Source organism: Globicephala melas, chromosome 14, assembly GCF_963455315.2.
Source record: "Globicephala melas chromosome 14, mGloMel1.2, whole genome shotgun sequence".
NCBI classification, from domain to species: Eukaryota; Metazoa; Chordata; class Mammalia; order Artiodactyla; family Delphinidae; genus Globicephala; species Globicephala melas.
In genome coordinates this window covers 35,553,934-35,573,045 of record NC_083327.1, presented here as the reverse complement: position 1 = coordinate 35,573,045, position 19,112 = coordinate 35,553,934, and the positions used below count along the sequence as shown (strand labels likewise).

The 19,112-nt window shown below is 40.4% G+C and overlaps 1 protein-coding gene across 1 annotated transcript in view; it reads left to right on the top strand.

The window, feature by feature from the left end:
• POPDC1 (popeye domain cAMP effector 1) overlaps positions 1-19,112 on the top strand; it is a 52,093-nt gene that overhangs the window by 8,702 nt on the left and 24,279 nt on the right. The window contains exons 2-5 of the mRNA XM_060283649.1: positions 7,593-7,829; positions 9,977-10,101; positions 12,747-12,934; positions 13,655-13,763. Of these exons, the coding sequence (XP_060139632.1) occupies positions 7,593-7,829; positions 9,977-10,101; positions 12,747-12,934; positions 13,655-13,763 (659 nt within the window). The remainder of the gene's footprint in view (positions 1-7,592; positions 7,830-9,976; positions 10,102-12,746; positions 12,935-13,654; positions 13,764-19,112) is intronic.

The following is a 19,112-nucleotide window of genomic DNA, read 5'->3' as shown; positions in this document are numbered from 1 at the left end:
ACCAGGGCACAAACCCGTGTCCCCTGCATTGGCAGGCAGACTCTCAACTACTGTGCCACCAGGGAAGCCCCAGTAATGCGACATACTTTTAAAAACAGTGACTCCCTCAGGTCATGTTTTATTTTCACAAACTTGTTCTATATGAACTTTGAAATCTTATCAAGGTTTTGTCCAAATGATAAAAGCAGACTACAACGCCCATAGCGAAATAAAGGTAGAAATAATTGTTTATGTCAATCTAAGCTGTACTAGCTAGAGTTTCTGCAGAGGAGACAGGCTGCCCTGTGTTCTGTTATTTATGCCTCGTACCCTTTTCATTCTACACTTCTATGCAAGTTACCTCCTTGCATCATATTCATTTTCAAATAGCGCTGAGTCTTTCAATCTGATCTTTCCATGCCCAGCAGGAGGAGACCAGGGAGCCTAGGCCACTCCCAAATCCAAGTTTCTGTGTCTAGAATTCTTATTTTGAATTTTATAGAGCTGATATTCATATATCAATGATAAGAAATTCAAACATAAAATTATGCTTTTAATCCTTAGACGGGTTATAGTGAGGGGGCACGGATTCAGTTCAGTCTCCTCTTTCTGTGGAACACAAACTCCGAGCAAACAGACTATCCAAGGCCAGCACTCAAGTCTTATGATATCGAATCTAGTGTTCTTTTCATAAAAGTATGCAATCTTGATATGATCTAAACGCCTTACAGGCATATCTGATCCTATTAGGTAAGGAGTATGTCCAGTAACAGCTGATTCCGTAACTGGAGTCTGGTATCCCAGTCTGCAAAAGCCAGAACCTGGGCTCTATTATTTTAGTAAACATGTGTTTAAATTTTTATAAAAGTAACGTATAATCATCATAGAAAATTTCACAGAAAAAGATGCAGGAGGAGGCGTAGAAGTTGGAAGATGAAGAGGGAGAGAGGAGAAATGGGAGAGAAGAAAGGAGGGAGAGAGAGAGGGAGGGGAAGAAGGAGGAAAAAAAGAAAAATCGGGCTTCCCTGGTGGCGCCGTGGTTGAGAGTCCGCCTGCCGATGCAGGGGACACGGGTTCAAGCCCCGGTCCGGGAAGATCCCACATGCCGTGGAGCGGCTGGGCCCGTGAGCCATGGCCACTGAGCCTGCGTGTCCGGAGCCTGTGCTCCCCGGCGGGAAGAGGCCACAACAGTGAGAGGCCCGCATACCGCGCAAAAAAAAAAAAGAAAGAAAAATCACTTAACAACTTCAGCACTCTGAAGTAAGGAATGTAAGCATTATACTGCTTAACATCACTGATGGTTTGTAATGTTCTCCACATTCTTGTAAGCTGCCTTTTTCTACTTAACATCTTTTAACGGGAGGCAGTGTAGGCAGTGACAGAAGGTGGCAGAAACTGTACAGGTAGTGGACGGGAGCGTAAGCTGTAGAGCTAGACTGTCTGGTTCACATCCTGGCTCAGATTCTCGCTAGCTGTGTGACCCTGAGCAGGCTACTTGACCTCGCTGTTACCTCAGTTTCCCATCTACAAAATGGAGATAATAATAGTAACTACTTCTATCATGAGGATTCAATGGCTTAATATATTTAACCACTTATAGCAGTGCCTGGCACAAAGTACACTCTATATCAAAGGGCAGTAAATTTTTTCAGTAAAGAACCAGATAGTAAATATTTTAGGCCCTGCAGGGTCATATAGTTTCTATCACAACTCCGCAATGCTGCCTTCATGGAGACTGAATTTGCATTTCACATAATTTTCACGTCATGAAACATAATCTTCTTTTGATGATTTCAACCATTTAAAAAATGTAAAAACCGCTTTAGCTCATGAGCGGTGCAAAAATCAGTAGTAGGCTGGGCCTCTGGGCCAGAGTTTGCTGACCTCTGTTCTGTATAATTAGCAGACATTATTATGTCTCTAATATCTTTCCATAAATTATTTTTAATGGCTGCTTAGAACAAGATTATTTGGATGTCCTATAATTTACTTAGTCCCCTATGATTACAAGTTATTTCCAGTGTTCATTACTACAAGCCGCTCTCCGATAAAGGTCCTGCAAAGTCTTTGTACACATTTGCTATTAAACCTACGCCTTAAAATGTATGTAGTGGCAGCTACCAAAATGGCTGGCAGAGCATCTAAAAAGAAACAGACTCTGAAGAAGTGGCCTTGAAAATAAATCTTGGATAGATATAGCAAATTTCAAACATGTTAGAGAAGGAGCTCTACAAGTAGAATATATATTCATACACACATAGAACTTACTTGGTACCACTCTAAGCCTTCTAGGTATATTAAACCATTTAGTCCGCAAAACAATCCTATGAGAAACAGGTGCAATCATCATCACCATCATCACCCCCAAGGTACAAAAGAGGAAACTGAGGCACAGAAAAGCTAAGTAACTTCCCCAAGGTCACACAGCTGGCTGGTGGCAGAGGCAGGATTCAAACCTGGTCTGTGCAGCACTATGGCCCATATTCCTGAAGAAGATGCTGCACTGCTTCTGCAACAGGAGAGGCCTGGCGAGTGTGCACACTTTATAAAGTCCTCACTTTATAAAGTACCTGTGGTCTTTGGCTCATGTTTGACACGCATGAACGACCTCACACTCTAATAACTGGCACAAATTTTATCCGTCAATGGGACACTTCGGTGGAAACGGTGAATGCCCACCTAACCTTCCTCTTTTGTCCTCCAACTCCTTCCCCATACCAACTCTTCATTAAATTGCCCTACATTTCTCACCCAAAAGAGTTGTGCTCTATAAACAGTAAAGACTGACTGGGGCGTACTTTCATATCTCGTTTTTCAAGTCAGGGTCCCAAATCTGCCAAATTCACGTGGCAACCTCCGGGTGGGGCTTCGCCTAGAGTGGAGGGCCAGGGACGGCCACGGGAATGCAAATTTCGGATAAGTACCTTCTTCCATGGAAACAAAACCGCGGCTCGTGTCGAAGGTCTCTCCCGCATGGCCCCCGCAGCAGCAGGGCGGGCTTGCTCTGGCCCCTCGCCGGGTCCCCGAGGGCGCAGTCTCGCGTCGGTGTGGACCAAACCGCCAGCCTCCGCCGCCAGGCTCAGACGCCGAGTTGCGCTCTCTCCCGGTCCTTCCGGCTTGTGCTGAGATGCGGGCGACTGTCCCAGAAAGGAGTTATGCGAGTGGGTCGTTCGACTTTGTGGGGAAATGATTCTAGTTTTCATTTCTCCTTCTGATTTCTCTCCCTCCTGGGACCCGACTGCTCGAGTTATCCCCATGAGGCTGAGCAGCCAACGCCGCTGGCCCCAAGTTGTTGCCCGTCTCCCACTCGTGCCCAAACTAGGACAGAACCGAGAAGTAGAGAGGAAACCAGGAAAGAAAGAAGCGGGTGCTTCAAACGGGACCACGCTTGTGCAGACGCGGCGGCGGACTTGGAGCAGCAGGGCGGGGAGTCCTGGCCGAGGCCCGGGACTCCGCCCGCCGGGGGGCGCCGGGACGCTGGGCGCGTGCGCTGTGCGGCCCCAGCCCCGGCCGCAGCTGCCGTGATGCCTATTTTAGTCAAAGCCGCTGCGGACGCGGGGACCCGGCACCGGCCGAGCAGCCTCCCGACTCGCCGATCGGCCGAGGCTTTCGCGTCGGGCTCCCGTCGAGCCTTCGCGTCCGTGTCCCCTGCGCCCCGCCGCTGCCACCCCAAACTTTGGCCAGCACCGCCCGGGCTCCGCGCCAGGGACGAGCCAGGTAAGGAGCGGGAGGCGCAGCGGCCGCGGGCTCCCACAACGCGCCCGGCTATTTGCAGCCTCGAGCTCCCGCGGCTAAATCGGGAAGCGAAAGTTAGATCCCTTCTCAACTGGGAGCAACTTTGCCCTCCCGGGCGGCGGCTGCCTGTTCTCGGTTCCCCGGCCGCCGGGAACCCCGCCCTCTCCTCGCTGGCCGCGCCCTCGCGGGGTTCCCTGTCCTTGGAAGCCGCCCTTCACCCTGGGTCTGGGCGTCGCGGTCACACAGACCCTCGGATGTCAACTGCCGCCACTCGGGTCTGGCAGCGCCAGTGTCCTCGGGCGCTTGGGCCCCATCGGGTGCCGGTTCCCGCGCTCTGCTGCCCGCAAGCTCTAGGTGAGCTCGGCTTCTCCCCTCCCCGAGAGGCTCACAGGGCTCCGGGCCCGCGAACCCACTACGGCTCCTCCTCGCCCCCTGTAGGGCCTCCGGGTCCCACGCGGAGGCAACGCGCAGCCGGGCTCACCGGGTCGCGCGCTCTGGCCTGGCGCTGCGAATGCGAGGTGGGTCAGGGCGCTCACTGCACACCCGTCGTGGCCCGAGAGCCTCGGATCAAGACCAGTTGACACAGACCTTCCCTCTTTAAGGAGCGAGGTGAGCTGGGCGCCTGGGGAGAGCAGATGGCTGGGGAAACCGAGATCTACCCGCGTCCTCGTTTCCGAGGCTTTGGGAAACGTGTTGTTGGCCAGATAAGTCTCAGAAACTGCTGGCTTTGGAGCAAGAATAAGTACGAAAAGACTCTTAGCAACATAGTGCCCTTGTCATTCCGAAGATAAACGAAGGTTCAGTTAGAATCACGGAATGAATTAAGCTAGTCTATGAGCACGACTTTTGCTCACTGCTGTTATCTTCTTCGTTTGCGTAGTTTGGTGAAGGATTAATGTTAGTTTCACCATTTAGCTATTTAGCCCTGCACACACCTACCTGAAAAGCAATAGATAAACAGGCCTTAACTAGAACAGGTAATTTAAGAAATCAGACTCCGAGGAAAAAGAAAATTTCTCTTGATTTAGTCAAAATTAACCTGAACGTTTACCAATTTACCAGTCTAACCTTCCTCGTTAGACTCATTCATTCTCTGTATAAGGATAGTTCAGTGCAAGCCACATAAATCTATTAAGTAGTGGTCAAAGGAAGCTGAAACCTTTGGCAAGCAAGAGGTTTCCGTATTTATTGGCAAGATCCGATCCATATTTATTGACAGTAGGTTACTGGCATTTCAAAATAGACATATAAATAAGTATACCTAGATAAATAATAGACATATAAACATACAAATAAAATAAATTATGTATAATATATAATGTTAATTACTCTACAATATATATTGAATATAGAAAATTAAATAAATATATGGACTATACATATATTTTTAACAAGGTGTGGTGCATCAAAATATGTTGTAGGATTATCTCACCTTTTAAAAATTCTTTTCACCGTGTCCTTGGTTCTTGGGTTAGTAGATCATAGTTTTCCTATCATTTCTCTTGACCAGAAATTGGTACTTTTAGTGCCAGTTGGAGAAATTTTAAAAGCCTGAAATTGAATTACAGTGAATTAGTTGGCAGTACAGGTGTCATCAGGTGGATGTGAGGGGGAATATGTATTACTTAACTGACTATATAAATATCTATTAGAGCCACAGACTATTAAAACTTGAAGGGGTTTCAAAGACCATCTAGTCCAGTTGTCTCAATTCCCAGGAAGAAGCCAACCCAAGGAGCAGAAGTGACTTTCCCTGGCTTATGTGGCTCCCTGGGGCTTGTAGTATAGAACATGACTCTCCCAGCCTCAGGCAGGCTTGGCACTCCCCTATCTTTCCTACTGAGGTTTGGGGAGACAGAAAAGTAATTTCTAAAAATGTCTGTCATTTTTGTGTACCTTCCATATGGCTTTCACCTCTGGCATTCTCTACAGAGAAAAGGCCTTGGATATACTTAGGTGAATATGACTTTGTCCCTGTCTCGTAGAGAACACAGGTTAGTTAGGGGAGCAAATGGGACAATGGGAATGAAAACACATTCTGAAGTGCAGTAGAAATGGCAGTTATTTTTAGCTTATGTAATACTAATGCATAAGCTGATACTGACATCATGAGTGATAGAGGACATTTAATATCATTTTCCCTCTGAAAAACTTACGAGATTAATTCTGATTTGGTTCTTGAAAGCAAACTTTGTATAAATTGAGTTATTAAAATAATGATTCCTCCCCCCATCCTAATAGGTTTGTATTTTTATTGAGCCAAACATTTGGAAGGTAGAGGACTAAGAGGTACAACCTATTATGTATGAAATAAGCTACAAGTATATATTGTACAACACAGGGAATACAGCCAATATTTTATAATAACTATAAATGGAGTGTAACCTTTAAAAATTGTGAATCACCATATCATACACCTGTAACTTGTATAATATTGTACATCACCTGTACTTCAATAAAATAAAATTTGGAAAGTAGCTGAAGTTCCATGATTTCTTTCCTTTTTGCAGCAAATCAATATCTAAGTCAACTATTTCTCATATGTATGAACTGTTCTAGAATTATGGGAAGGGATCTTTAATTGACTTGATCATTTCATTCACAGTTTGTAAATTTAGGCATGTTTAGGTTTCTATCATCTTAAGAGATGTGGAATTCTTTCACATTTATTTATTAACATCCTTTCAAAATGCCCAACCTGATAGCAATTGATTCTACCACCTAAAACCTTCATTTTAGTGTGATGGATGAAAAGAAAAAAAATGGAAAAATATGGCTTATTGTGTGACCTTATTTGGAAAGAAAATCATATTTCTAAATTAAATTTAAACATATTTTGGGTCCCCATTGGGAATTCTTTGCCCGAAACAGAACAATTCACATATTCTGTAAATCTACATAGTTTTTGCCAGGGACCAATTTGTATAATTAACAATAGAAAGAGTTTTTTAAGTACCAGAGAGGACAGGTCATATAGTAAGGAAATAGTGCCCTTTTGTGTTAAGGTTTATGTAAGCATGTGTAAAATGTATATTCTTTGAAATGTATTTGCTACAGATTCTAATATTAAATAGTCAAATGTATACTCATGACCCATCTTCCATATAAGGAACCTGGAAGTTTACTATTTTTCAACTTGTGAGATGCAACCAACTAGAATTTTTATGGGAAAGTAAATCTTTAGACAGTTAAAGGAGTAAATGTTAACACTCTCTCTGTACATATAAATGATTATAGTAATATATTTATTATGTCATATATGATACTTTAGAATGTATATATGTATGCTCTAGTGATTTAACAAGAGTATGAAATTAAAGCCTTCCAAATATCCTAAGCCTTCAAATAGTGAATAGTAAGGTGTTAATTTTTTGAAGGTATTAAAAAAATCGTTTTTTCTCGTTATTTTTCCTGTGTTTGGATTCAGTGTCACTAGTGCGAGTATGATAGAAAGCTATACTAAATAACTGTAATAGCTATGGTTTATGAACATTGGTGATTGTCTTTTAGACTAGTTAATTCCCTCATTTCTCTCTCCCCCTCCAAGTATGTTTAGATAAAAACATATAGATATATGGAGTGATATATATATATATGTATATATAAGAGAATAGTTGTGCACTATGCTAAGTATTTTATATATTTCATTTCCTCATAAAGTCAATGAAGTATTATCATCATTTAACAGATAAGGAAATAGATACATTTAATATGTGACAGAGCTGGGATTTGAACCTAGGTCTGTCTAATTCATAACCACCAGAGAAGTCTATTTACCAACATTTAGTTCTCAGAAATAATTTTAGTATAACACCCATAGGGGTGATAAGATACAGCTGTCATTTTTTGATTGTCCTTTTGTTTATTTGTTTTTATAGGAATTTTCAAGATGAATTATACCAAGTCCAGCCCATTGGCAGAATCAACTGCAATAGGTTTTACACCTGAGTTAGAAACTATCCTACCTGTGCCTTCCAATGAGACCACTTGTGAAAACTGGAAAGAGATACATCATCTAGTTTTTCATGTAGCAAATATTTTTTTTGCAATTGGGTTGGTTATTCCAACTACTCTTCACCTTCATATGATACTTCTTAGGGGGATGTTAACTATAGGTAAGAAACCTAACTGAGATTTTATGTAACTTTTCTATAACTTGCAGCAGATGGACTTTGTATTGGGGGTTTCAGAGGATTTACATACTTGTTAACTACGTAACTGGGTCAATAAACTTTCTATACCTCAGTTTCCCCACGTGTCAAATAAGGGTAAAAATACCACCTCCTGGGGTTGTAAGAATTCGGTGAGTGTGATATCTGACTTACAGTAGTGCCTGGCACATCGTAAGTACTCTATAGTTTTAACTCTCATTATTTGAATAGGCATTTACTTGCTGCAGCAAGTAAAGCAACACAGGGAACAAAAACAGTTACCCAGACAAAATAGTTCAAGTAAAATTTGGGGGGTGGTGTGCTCTGTTAACCCTGATGAAGCACGTTAAATTAATCCACATCAAAATACTAAAACAATCGAATTTACTATTTTAGCCAGTGATCCTTGACAGATTACTCTCTGTGTGATTATGTCCCTGGTGATTCATTTATTCAGGTGCATTTTTGAGCACCTGTAATATGTCAGACAGAAATTGACAAATGCAGTCCCCATCCTTGAGAAAGACACTCTTTTGGGGGCTGGGGAGAAACAGATGGGCGGTCACATAGGACAGATCAGATGCTGTGATGCAGGTGTGCACCCAGTGCCAGGGAGAAATGGACAGCATGATGGGCTCAGCAGAAAGGCAGACCAGGGTCCACTGAAGAGACAACTTTGGAGCTGGTTTTGGCAGGATGAGAAGGATTTCTCTGAGTGTGAGTGTGTATGGTATCCAGGGAAAAGGCACAGAGGAGAGGGAGATTCAGCATGTTGAGGGAGAATGAAGAGTAGCTCATTGTGCCTGAAATATATGACAAATGACAAGGAAGGGTCAAAGAAGGTGGTAGAAGGGTAGCTAGAAGGTAGCTTGTAGGACTTCTGTGGCTGTTACCTCTGAGTCAGGTAGGGATTACAGCAGGAGGAGCAGAGTACTGAGTGAAAAAATAAAACCACACCCTGTAAAAAGCAAAAGCTAATTATGACTTTTAAGACAGAGTTTTGGAGGTGGAACAGACCAAGGGCGATCACCTAGTCCAACACTTGATAAACAAAGAAACTGAGGCCTTGGAGAAGTTAAACGACTCATCCAAAATTAAGACTAGGAAAAAGTGGTCAAACCAGGACTATAATTCAGGTCCTCCAGCTTCCCAGTCAGTCCTTCCATTATGTTACCCTGTCTCCTTTAAGTAATAAGATTTTACATGTCTTCAATACTTGCTACGCAATATTACCTAAAGAACCTTAAAATTTTTATATTTTGGGCTATTATTCAGGTGCCCCAAATCATTCTGATGAAATTTTAAAATTGCAAAAGAATAACTTTTTTAAATGGGAGATTTAGTTTTTATGTGCATATGTGCTGTTGATATATTTGTGTTGATAATTGATATTGATAATTTTATTTTAAATTTAAAATATATATTGATTTTCCCATCATAAAACTGATCAAAAGAAACTACAAATTTGCACAAACCTCTTAGAAAACAGTTCTTTAGTGTCGTCAAAACCAATAAATTTATTCCCTTGGCTCACTGTCAGGTGATCCACCGTAACTAAGCAAGCAGTCACAAGAACAGATACATTTTTATGTATAAAGCTGTTTTTGCTACTTGTCAAAAATTACAGCCAAAACATCTCACCTGTCTACCAGGAGGGAGATAGTTAAATAAATTATGGTTTAATTAATTACAGTCATTAAAAACTATGTATACGAAGAGTTTTAATGAAATGGGAAAATCACTGCAATAAGTAAAAGAATAGGTTTTAAATTGTGAATTCCTTAGGTTTGCCATCAGGTAAAAATACAAAAAGACTGTGAGGAAGTATTAAATAGCAATAGTGGTTGTCTTTAAGTAGCAGAATTATGAAGTTGTTTTTCCTCCTTTAAAAAATGGTTTTTATACTTTACAAGTTCTCTGCAACAAAGTGTGTTTTGGTTTTGTTTGTTTTGGTAATCAAACAAAAACCAAAATGTAACTTAATGTGATATTTGTCTTAGGTATTTCTAAGATGTGTTTGGTTTATTTTATACATGGAGGATGACAAATGTATTAAGCTACATGCTGAAGCTACTCTAGACACCTAACATGCCCACTTCATTATTCAACAGGATGTACCCTTTACGTCGTCTGGGCCACTCTCTACCGATGTGCCTTGGATATCATGATCTGGAACTCGGTGTTCCTGGGGATCAACATTTTGCATCTTTCATATCTTTTGTACAAGAAAAGACCGGTAATTACTAACAATTAATTAATAAAGAAGAGACTTTAAAGCTGTTGCTTTTCAAGTACTTTGTTCAGACCTTAGAATGAGCATCTAACATCTTTAGGCCCTTTAATATCATTTTTCTGAAGATGAGACTTTCTATGAAAGTCTTTCTAAGACTTTCACTTTCTTTCTGAAAGTGAAATATTTGAGCACCACGAAATTTGTTCTACCAACGAGTTTTTAAAACGTCTTTAATCATTAGGGCAATTTAGACATGAGAGAACATGACAGTATTCTCTCTTTTTAGTCATCTAACTTCATTATTTATTTTGCCTATTGATATTCAAATGTCACTCTGGAAAATCTTTGCCTTGTTATAAAATTAAGTGCTCAGAGACAACTTCCATGAACTTGCTAATGATTTACAAATAGCTTATGCTATTTTTTCATGCTATTTTTTAAAATGTAATAGCTGTTTTTTTTCTTATGTCCAAAATACTCATTTAAGGAAATCACCATTTTTGGTGAGTTGTTATGAAAACACTAGTCTTCAACTTTTTCTTTTCCACTCCTTGTTGTATTTCCTTGGTCATACCAAGAAAAAACAGATGTAAACAGAATAGGAAAATAGCATGGCTCCTAGAAATCACTCCACAGCTGTTTGTTGACTGTCCAAAGCACATACATATATTCAGTAAAGTAGAAGATAACATGCTTGCTCTAGTCTTATGTTCAAGGCCAGACATGCACATAGAAAACTATTAGAAAACAAGATAATTCATAGGAAATTATAATTTTGATGATACAGGTGATATATGTAATAGGCATTCCACTAGACTGTCATCTCCTCAAACATTGTAACCCAGTCTGTTTTGCGTACTGTATTAGTCAGTTTTCACTACATTATGCTGTGTAACAAACAATCTGATAGTCTCAGTGCCTTATAACAGCAACAGGTTTTTTTCCTTACCAACCTAATATATGGACTTTGGCAGCTGTGATTCTATTCCATGTGTCTTCTTCATTTCAGGGTCTCTGCTGAAGCAGCAGGTTCTATTTGGACATGCATTCTCATGGCAGAGAGAAAAATATAAGGGAACAAAAGAAACACCCAATGTTTCTTTAAACTTCTGCTCCCATTTCACTGGCCAAAGCAAATGACATGACCAAGCCTGATGATGTGGGGGTAGGATAGGATAAGAGGATATATGATCCTCTGACGGGGGTGGAAGCAGCAAATAGTTGGAAACAATAATATCATCTACCACAATTACTGTTGTATTCCCGGTTCCTGCCAAGCATGGTTAGCACTTAATTGATGCTCAAGAAAACACTTGATAAGTGGATGCTTTCAAAGAGAAGAATTAAGAGGGCTTCATGAAGGAATTGGGACTTGAGCTAAGACTTGCAGGATGAGCAGATTATGAATATGAGTCAGTTTTTCAGTTCGCATGTTCATTGCTGTGCCACATTGGCTAGTGTGCATGCCAGAAGTGAGACAGATTTGTGAATTATTTTAAACACTCATTATGAGAGCTGTGGAGTGGAGAAGGTAGATGATAATAATGATAAGGATTTCAGCTTCTGAATATCAGAACTTACTAGAACCCCAAGTTCTGAGCATAAGATTCAGAAGTTGCTGATGTGATGGTAGCACCAGGTAAGTAAATCACTTAGCATCTGTGCTTTTGTTTCTTCTCTGACAATAAGCCCACCTTTTTGAAAAATATAAATGCTAGTACTTCGTTCAAATGAAACAGCAGGACAAGTGAGAGCACTGCAAAGGCTGCAGTGACATCTGAGCAGCCCTGGTCATTTGCGTCTGTAAGCTTCATGGTGTGGCCACCGTAGATTTCATTGAGACGGACGATCATTTGAACCCCAGAGTTCATTCACATGCTGTACAGATTTCCCAGACTAATGCTGGGTGCAAAGATGGGGCTTGACCCGGGGCTTGAATAGTCTGACAGCAGAAGTGATTGAGCCATTTTGCTTTCCCTCCCTCTAGCACCCAGCCTTACTGGCCAGTGGGTTCTCTATTCTACCGAGATTATGGTAGCTCAGGATGAGACTACTACCTGGAAACTTTTTTACTCTTCACTTTGCTACAGAATAAATGAGAAGCAGCAGTTGCAGCTGTGGATGTTTGCTTTCCTATATTAACTCATTAGATAATAATTATATATAGAAAAAGTGTTTAATGTATGTATCCTCATAAATTTGTTTCCAAGTTGATTCCTAATTTACGTACTTATTTTCTTGCTGTAATATTTCAAAGTTAGTGTAATTTCCTTCTGTGAAACAAAAGTATTCTAAAAATGAAAAGGTTTTATGTTGTTTATAGGAAATGCTAAGATTGGCAAGGTGAATGTTGTGACAGCATTCGAAACCTCCACGGTTGCTTGGTAGCGCATAGAAAGAGATGTACTCAATGGTGCAGATCTTCACCATATGCTCACAGGGTTCCGTTTAACTGCAAAAGTGCCCTTTCGGCGTCTAAATTTACATCACCACTTACTCTTCTGTGTCAGATTCCATTGACCAACACTCAGAAGGGTGATGGCATCCATTGCAGATTTGTTTATTCTCAAAATCCCTATTTAGACCACAGAAGCCAATGTTTTGGTGTTGCTGTGTTAGTGTGGCATCTGCTCACTGCTGCCTTTCAGGTAAAAATCGAAAAGGAACTCAAAAGCATCTACCATCGATTGTTTGAACCACTCCGTGTGTCTCCAGATTTGTTCAAAAGATTAACTGGACAGTTTTGCATGATCCAAACATTGAAAAAGGGCGAGACCTATGCTGCAGAGGATATAACCTCAGTTGACGACCGTCTGAGTATTCTCCTGAAGGGAAGGTAAGTGCTCTGTGGAAATCGAAATGCTTCGTTTGCCTGGAATCCTCTTCTGGCTTCTGGGTAGGAAAAATGAATGAAAGGAAATGTTGCTGACCAATGAAGGAAGTGATCACAGAGCTGGTTGGTGGTGAATTTTCATCAGACAACTGCATTTTAGAATATTACAGAGCAACATGGTAAAATTATGTAGAATTTATTGCTGTGAATCTTGTTGATGTCAGCGTTTTCATTTGTGAAGTTTTCAACTTTTTTGGAAGTTTTATTTAAATTTAATGAGGCAGAATTGTAATAGGTTTAAATTGGGCGTTAAAATTTAAGGAGCTTATGCGTGTCTCAGAGGTGACTTGCTTAATTTTTTGAACATCACAGAAATACAACTTCTAGGAATATCAGTCTCCTTGGGAGACAGCCAGTGTCTGTTCCCTCTCAAAAGTGTCCCAGTTTGAGTAATTAATTATATGGTCACTCCAGCTATAACAGCAATGATAACCATTGGAAGGCACATGTCTTCTTCAATACGGACACTTTTTTCCCCTTGTTGTTGGTGAAATTTACTTTGAAATTAATGCCTCAGGAAGGGCTTTTTAATTATGTCAGTCACCTGGGGGGGAGTCTTTAAAATTTTACAAAATACAAACCCATAAGATTATGGAGATTTTAAGGCTTGTCACATTATGTGTGGATTATTATGCATTTATTAACACTAATTTCTGTTATCAGAATGAAGGTCTCCTATCGAGGACACTTTCTGCATAATATTTACCCCTGTGCCTTTATAGATTCTCCTGAATTTAGATCAACCCAGATGCACAAAGGTGAAAAATTCCAGGTATGTTTTGGCATGATTTTTAAGAAGATTGAAACTAGTTCATGTCTCATTCAAAATCCAAAGGATATGGATGGGAAAGTGGCCGTGATTTACTGAAAGAAGAGATTACCATACGGAACATACAGTGTGACCCCATTTCTGTAAACCTTAAAGTAGTGTGTATGTGTACACAGGAAGAGGTCTAGAAAGATCTATCCTGATTTAGCCATTGTGTTAACACTGTTATTTCTGGGTTGTGAGTTTGATTGCTTTTTTGTGTTCTTCCTTTTTGCTTATTTGAATTTTTATGATTTCTCCATAGAGAACATCTAATGCTCTTGTTATGAGAAAAAAGGAAAATGTCAATTATAGATAATCAGTGTTCTTAAAACATGTAATTGGTTACTTTTATTGGGGAAAAACAGAAAACTGACTTTGCCCTAGAGAACCTACTTTGTTAATCCTTATGAAAAAAAACTGTAACCACTTTACTCTTTTAAATTTAATGAATATGTTTAAGGGCAAAGAATGAAGTTCTTCACAATTACAATAATTTGAACATGACTACTTAGCCTGATTCTTTTTTGTATCTTAAAAAAAGTGCTCCATTATGTGACACTTCGTTCTGATTCTTTCTGCGAGTGTCCAGCTCTCCTTTTTTATTCCCCTCATTATTGTTAGGAGAGTAACCAAGAAAATGGGTGAGAGTTTCCTTTAGTCTCAGTCTCTAGATAAACAGAAGTAAGGAAATATCCTGAGAACAGGTTTTCTTATGAGCCGGAGGGTAAATGTATTTAGGTAGGAAATGGAATAGAAGGGGATGCTATCACCTGAGGGAGGAGAAAATCAGTGTTTCTTGATGACAGAATCTTATCTTTGAGTCTTATTCTGAAATGCCACACAATTTGGGATGCCACATGGAGATAAAAGGGCACATTCACAGACACTACTTAAGTTTATTTACAATGGTGTCAGGCCTGCCCTGCTCCTACCCTGCCTGAGTAACTGGCCTGAGTAACCACATACCTGGTTAAAGTTATGTGCATTTACTAGAAGGTCTCATATAAATTTGCCACCTGGCTGCGGTGCTGGCTGCAAGCTCACTGAGCTTAAGACAGAGGAGTAAGCAGCTGCTGTGCCCTGTCTCCCCTCATTTACACTTTCCCTTGCGTTTTCAAGGGTCAGCTCTGCACTGAGGTTTATTCTTATAGTATCTTTAATCACCACCATCTACAGACTGGCACAGGGCCACTTCTTTTCTCTCTCCCTCTTTCCTCTGACCACCTTACAATTTCTTCTTCCAAAGCCCAACATTTATCTGCTGCACCCATTTCTCTCTTTATAGTAGCAAGTGGTTTTACACAATAGCTCAGTTTCATATAATCCTGAAGAGACTGGCATTTGGGGAAAAGGTGGGAACTGAACCTCCTCTGTTTCCAGAAGCACATAGCCCCTGGGATATAACATGTACTGTCTTTTCCACCGGACTTCAAATTATGTTATAGTTATAATTAAATTAACAACAAGAAAGGCATTTCTGCCACTGGTCACAGTTCTTTTTCTTCTTGGGGACTAGGGATTGGGATTCGGTAGTTGAGAAATGTTCCTCATGTTTCTAAAAACATGACCAAACTCGAGGTACCTTAGCTGAGTGAAGGCTATTTATTCAGTCTTTCCGAAGACTAGTCAGCTTTTCTCGGCATAGAGTCTGGTGTGGCATTTCCTGATGGGTCAATGGGTAAAACCTACCCTGGCATCATCGAGACTGTCTCCTGTACAGCTGGAGCAGATTCCCATCAGAGTAAGCCCTCGGGAAAGATTCTGTTTTGATTATTTACCAAATGTTCCTACTGGCAGATACTCAACAGTAAAAATAGCTGTTGCACATCTGTGTAGGAGTATATTGCCTCTTCCTGAAGCGAGTTCGCAGTGAAAACTGGCAGGTGCTCCCAGGACCAACTTTTCGCTATCTGTGCCAGTGGCATTTACACCTGAGAGTCAATGGCTAGACGTCTCCGTCCACATGCCTTTTTACCTGCTAATCTCATTTTTCTCTAACTCTGAACAGTTACAAGTGTTCTGGCAAGGAGCTGCTTCCTTTGCATTTTTCTTTCTTTAAATTCATTCTTTGGTAGGGGTGCTACTGAATTCTACCGTAGGGTGAAAGGAGGAAAGGAAGCAAGTGGACTCGATGACTGTCCCTTGAGATTACACAGTGAATGTTGTTCAGGAATGTGCGGTAATTATGATGACCGGCAGAGTGACAGAGCTGAGACGACGACTCTAAACTTCCAGCTGCCCCCTAGGTGCTGTGTTAGTACTTACAGACCCAAGCTGCTGCTTAGAACTGTTGGAGAATCTTGAGTATCATTATCACAAAAGGTAGTTTTTTGTGTTTGGTTTCTTCTTTGTACAGTTTCATATCCAGCGAGCTTTGCCACTTCCATTTTTCTTTTGGATTTTACCTCCCGCTGTTGCCTTCCCATAGTCAATAGCACATCCTGTGCTGTGAAGCTTGAAAATCAAACCTTTATTGACTTTAAAGGAAGAAGAATGTCTTGGAGGCAGATGTCCAAGCTCTGGTGAAATAAATGAACACTGAGTTATAACTGGCTTTTAAATAAAACCTTATCTTAGTGTTAAGTAAATCTTTGGGTTAAGTTGCAAAGCAATTTAATCTGCCAGTCTTGACTCTGCTGTGTTTTAGTGCAGATGAAAACTCAGTAAGAATTAGCTGAATAGACCACCTCCAGGACATTTTTATGTTCCTGGTGTGTGAAACTTTGTGCAGTACACAAATAAAATAATAAATTCTCCCCTGAGGACAGTCAGTCAGTCACAGTGTCAGACTGCCATTCCCATTCCAGGACATTCAGCAATTCCCTCCGACGCTCTTTTTCTTGATAAGGTCTTTTCATTATGTAAGGGCGTAGGATTGGTTTGGGACTAATCCAGCGCCTTGAGGTAATCACAGCAAACCCGGTTACAAACGCTTAGTCTAATTCCCTACCTGAGAGAAATTCTTTTGTGTCTTCCATTACCGTGTTTGCTTTTATTTCTTCTGTGAAATTCTTCACAAGAACTCAAGCATGGCACTGCTGAGGTACCCTAATAACCTAAGAAGCAAATGTATTTCATGGAAGCTTTAAAAATTCCTAGATTGCATCATAAAAATTCTTCATTAAAGATATGTTTCACTTGACTGTTGTAACAGGAAATCATTAAGTAAGTCTATTTGACAGTAATGAAGCATTAGCTATCCACTGAAATGACCTCAGTCGATATGCTAACTACCTGCTTCCAGCTAAATGCCTGCTCTTAGGGACTTGTAAGACTCATACATACTGTAGGTATAGCTTACTATTTGAATATTGTTACTACATTTACTACATTTGAATAATAATTTTAACAGGTTTAAAATCGTTTTCCACCATCAATAAGAAATGGTTGCCTAGTCGCATGTAAATCAATGAAGTCAGAACACACCCTCTGACCATACACAAAAATAAACTCAAAATGGCTTATAGACTTAAACATGAGACATGCCACCATAAGACTCTTAGAAGAAATCATAGGCAAAACATTCTCTGACATAAATTGTATCAATGTTTTCTTAGGTCAGTCTCCCAAGGCAATAGAAATAAAAATAAAAACCAACAAATGGCACCTAATCAAACTTACAAGCTTTGGCACAGCAAAGGAAACCATAAACAGACTGAAAAGACAACCTACGGAATGGGAGAAAATATTTGCAAACGATGCGACCGACAAGGGCTTAATTTCCCAAACATACAAACAGCTCATACAACTCAACAACAACAAAAAACCCAATCGAAAAATGGGCAGAAGACCTAAATAGACATTTCTCCAAAGAAGAAATACAGATGGCCAATAGGCACATGAAAAGATGTTCAACATCGTTAATTATTAGGGAAATGCAAATCAAAACTATAATGAGGTACCACCTTACACAAGTCAGAATGGCCACCATTAAAAAGTCTATAAATAACAAATGCTGGAGAGGGTGTGGAGAAAAGGGAACCCTCCTACACTGTTGGTGGGAATGTAAGTTGGTGCAGCCACTGTGGGAAACAGTATGGAGGTTCCTTAGAAAACTAAAAATAGAATTACCATATGATCCAGCAGTCCCACTCCTGGGCATATATCCAGACAAAACTATAATTCAAAAAGATACATGCACCCCAATGTTCATTGCAGCACTATTCACAATAGCCAAGACATGGAAACAACCTAAATGTCCATCAACAGATGAATGGATAAAGAAGATGTGGTACATATATACAATGGAATACTACTCAGTCGTAAAAAATAATGAAATAACGCCATTTCCAGCAACATGAATGAAACTAGAGATTATCACACTAAGTGAAGGAAGTCAGAAAGAGAAAGACAAATACCACATATCACTTATATGCAGAATCTAAAATATGACACAAATGAACCTATCTATGAAACAGAAACAGACTCACAGACATAGAGAACAGACTTGTGGTTGCCAAGCAGGAGGGGGTTGGGGGAGGGATGGAGTGGGAGGCTGGGGTGAGTAGATGTAAGCTATTATATATAGAATGGATAAGCAGCAAGGTTCTACTGTAGAGCACAGAGAACTATATTCAGTATCCTATGATAAACAATAAAGGAAAAGAATATTAAAAAAGAATATATATGTATAACTGAATCACTTTGCTGTACAGCAGAAGTTAACATTGTAAATCAACTATACTTCAATAAAATAAGTGGCTTCCTACTGTATATAAAGTAGATAAACAACAAGGACCTACTATATAGCACAAGGAACTGTATTCAGTATGTTGTAATAACCCATTATGGAAAAGAATCTGAAAAAGGATATATATATACGTATAAATGAATCCCTTTGCTGTATACCTGAAACACTGTAAATCAACTATATTTCAATTTTTTTTTTTTCTTTTTTTGCGGTACGCGGGCCTCTCACTGTTGTGGCCTCTCCCGTTGTGGAGCACAGGCTCCGGACGCGGCTCAGTGGCCATGGCTCACGCGCCCAGCCGCTCCGCGGCATGTGGGATCTTCCCGGACTGGGGCACGAACCCGTGTCCCCTGCATCGGCAGGCGGACTCTCAACCACTGCGCCACCAGGGAAGCCCTACTATACTTCAATTTTTAAAAGACATTTTAAAAAATATAGGAAATGGTGGCTAAGCAAATTATAGCATCATTTTGAAAGTATTATTGCCTCAGGGCAACTTGAGGTTATTAAAATGGTTGAAGAAAAGTTAAATGCATATACATCACCTAAGTGCAACGACGACTTCTTTTCTTGGATGATTTCCAACTCCTCTTTTAACTTCTTCCCCCACTGTTCATGAA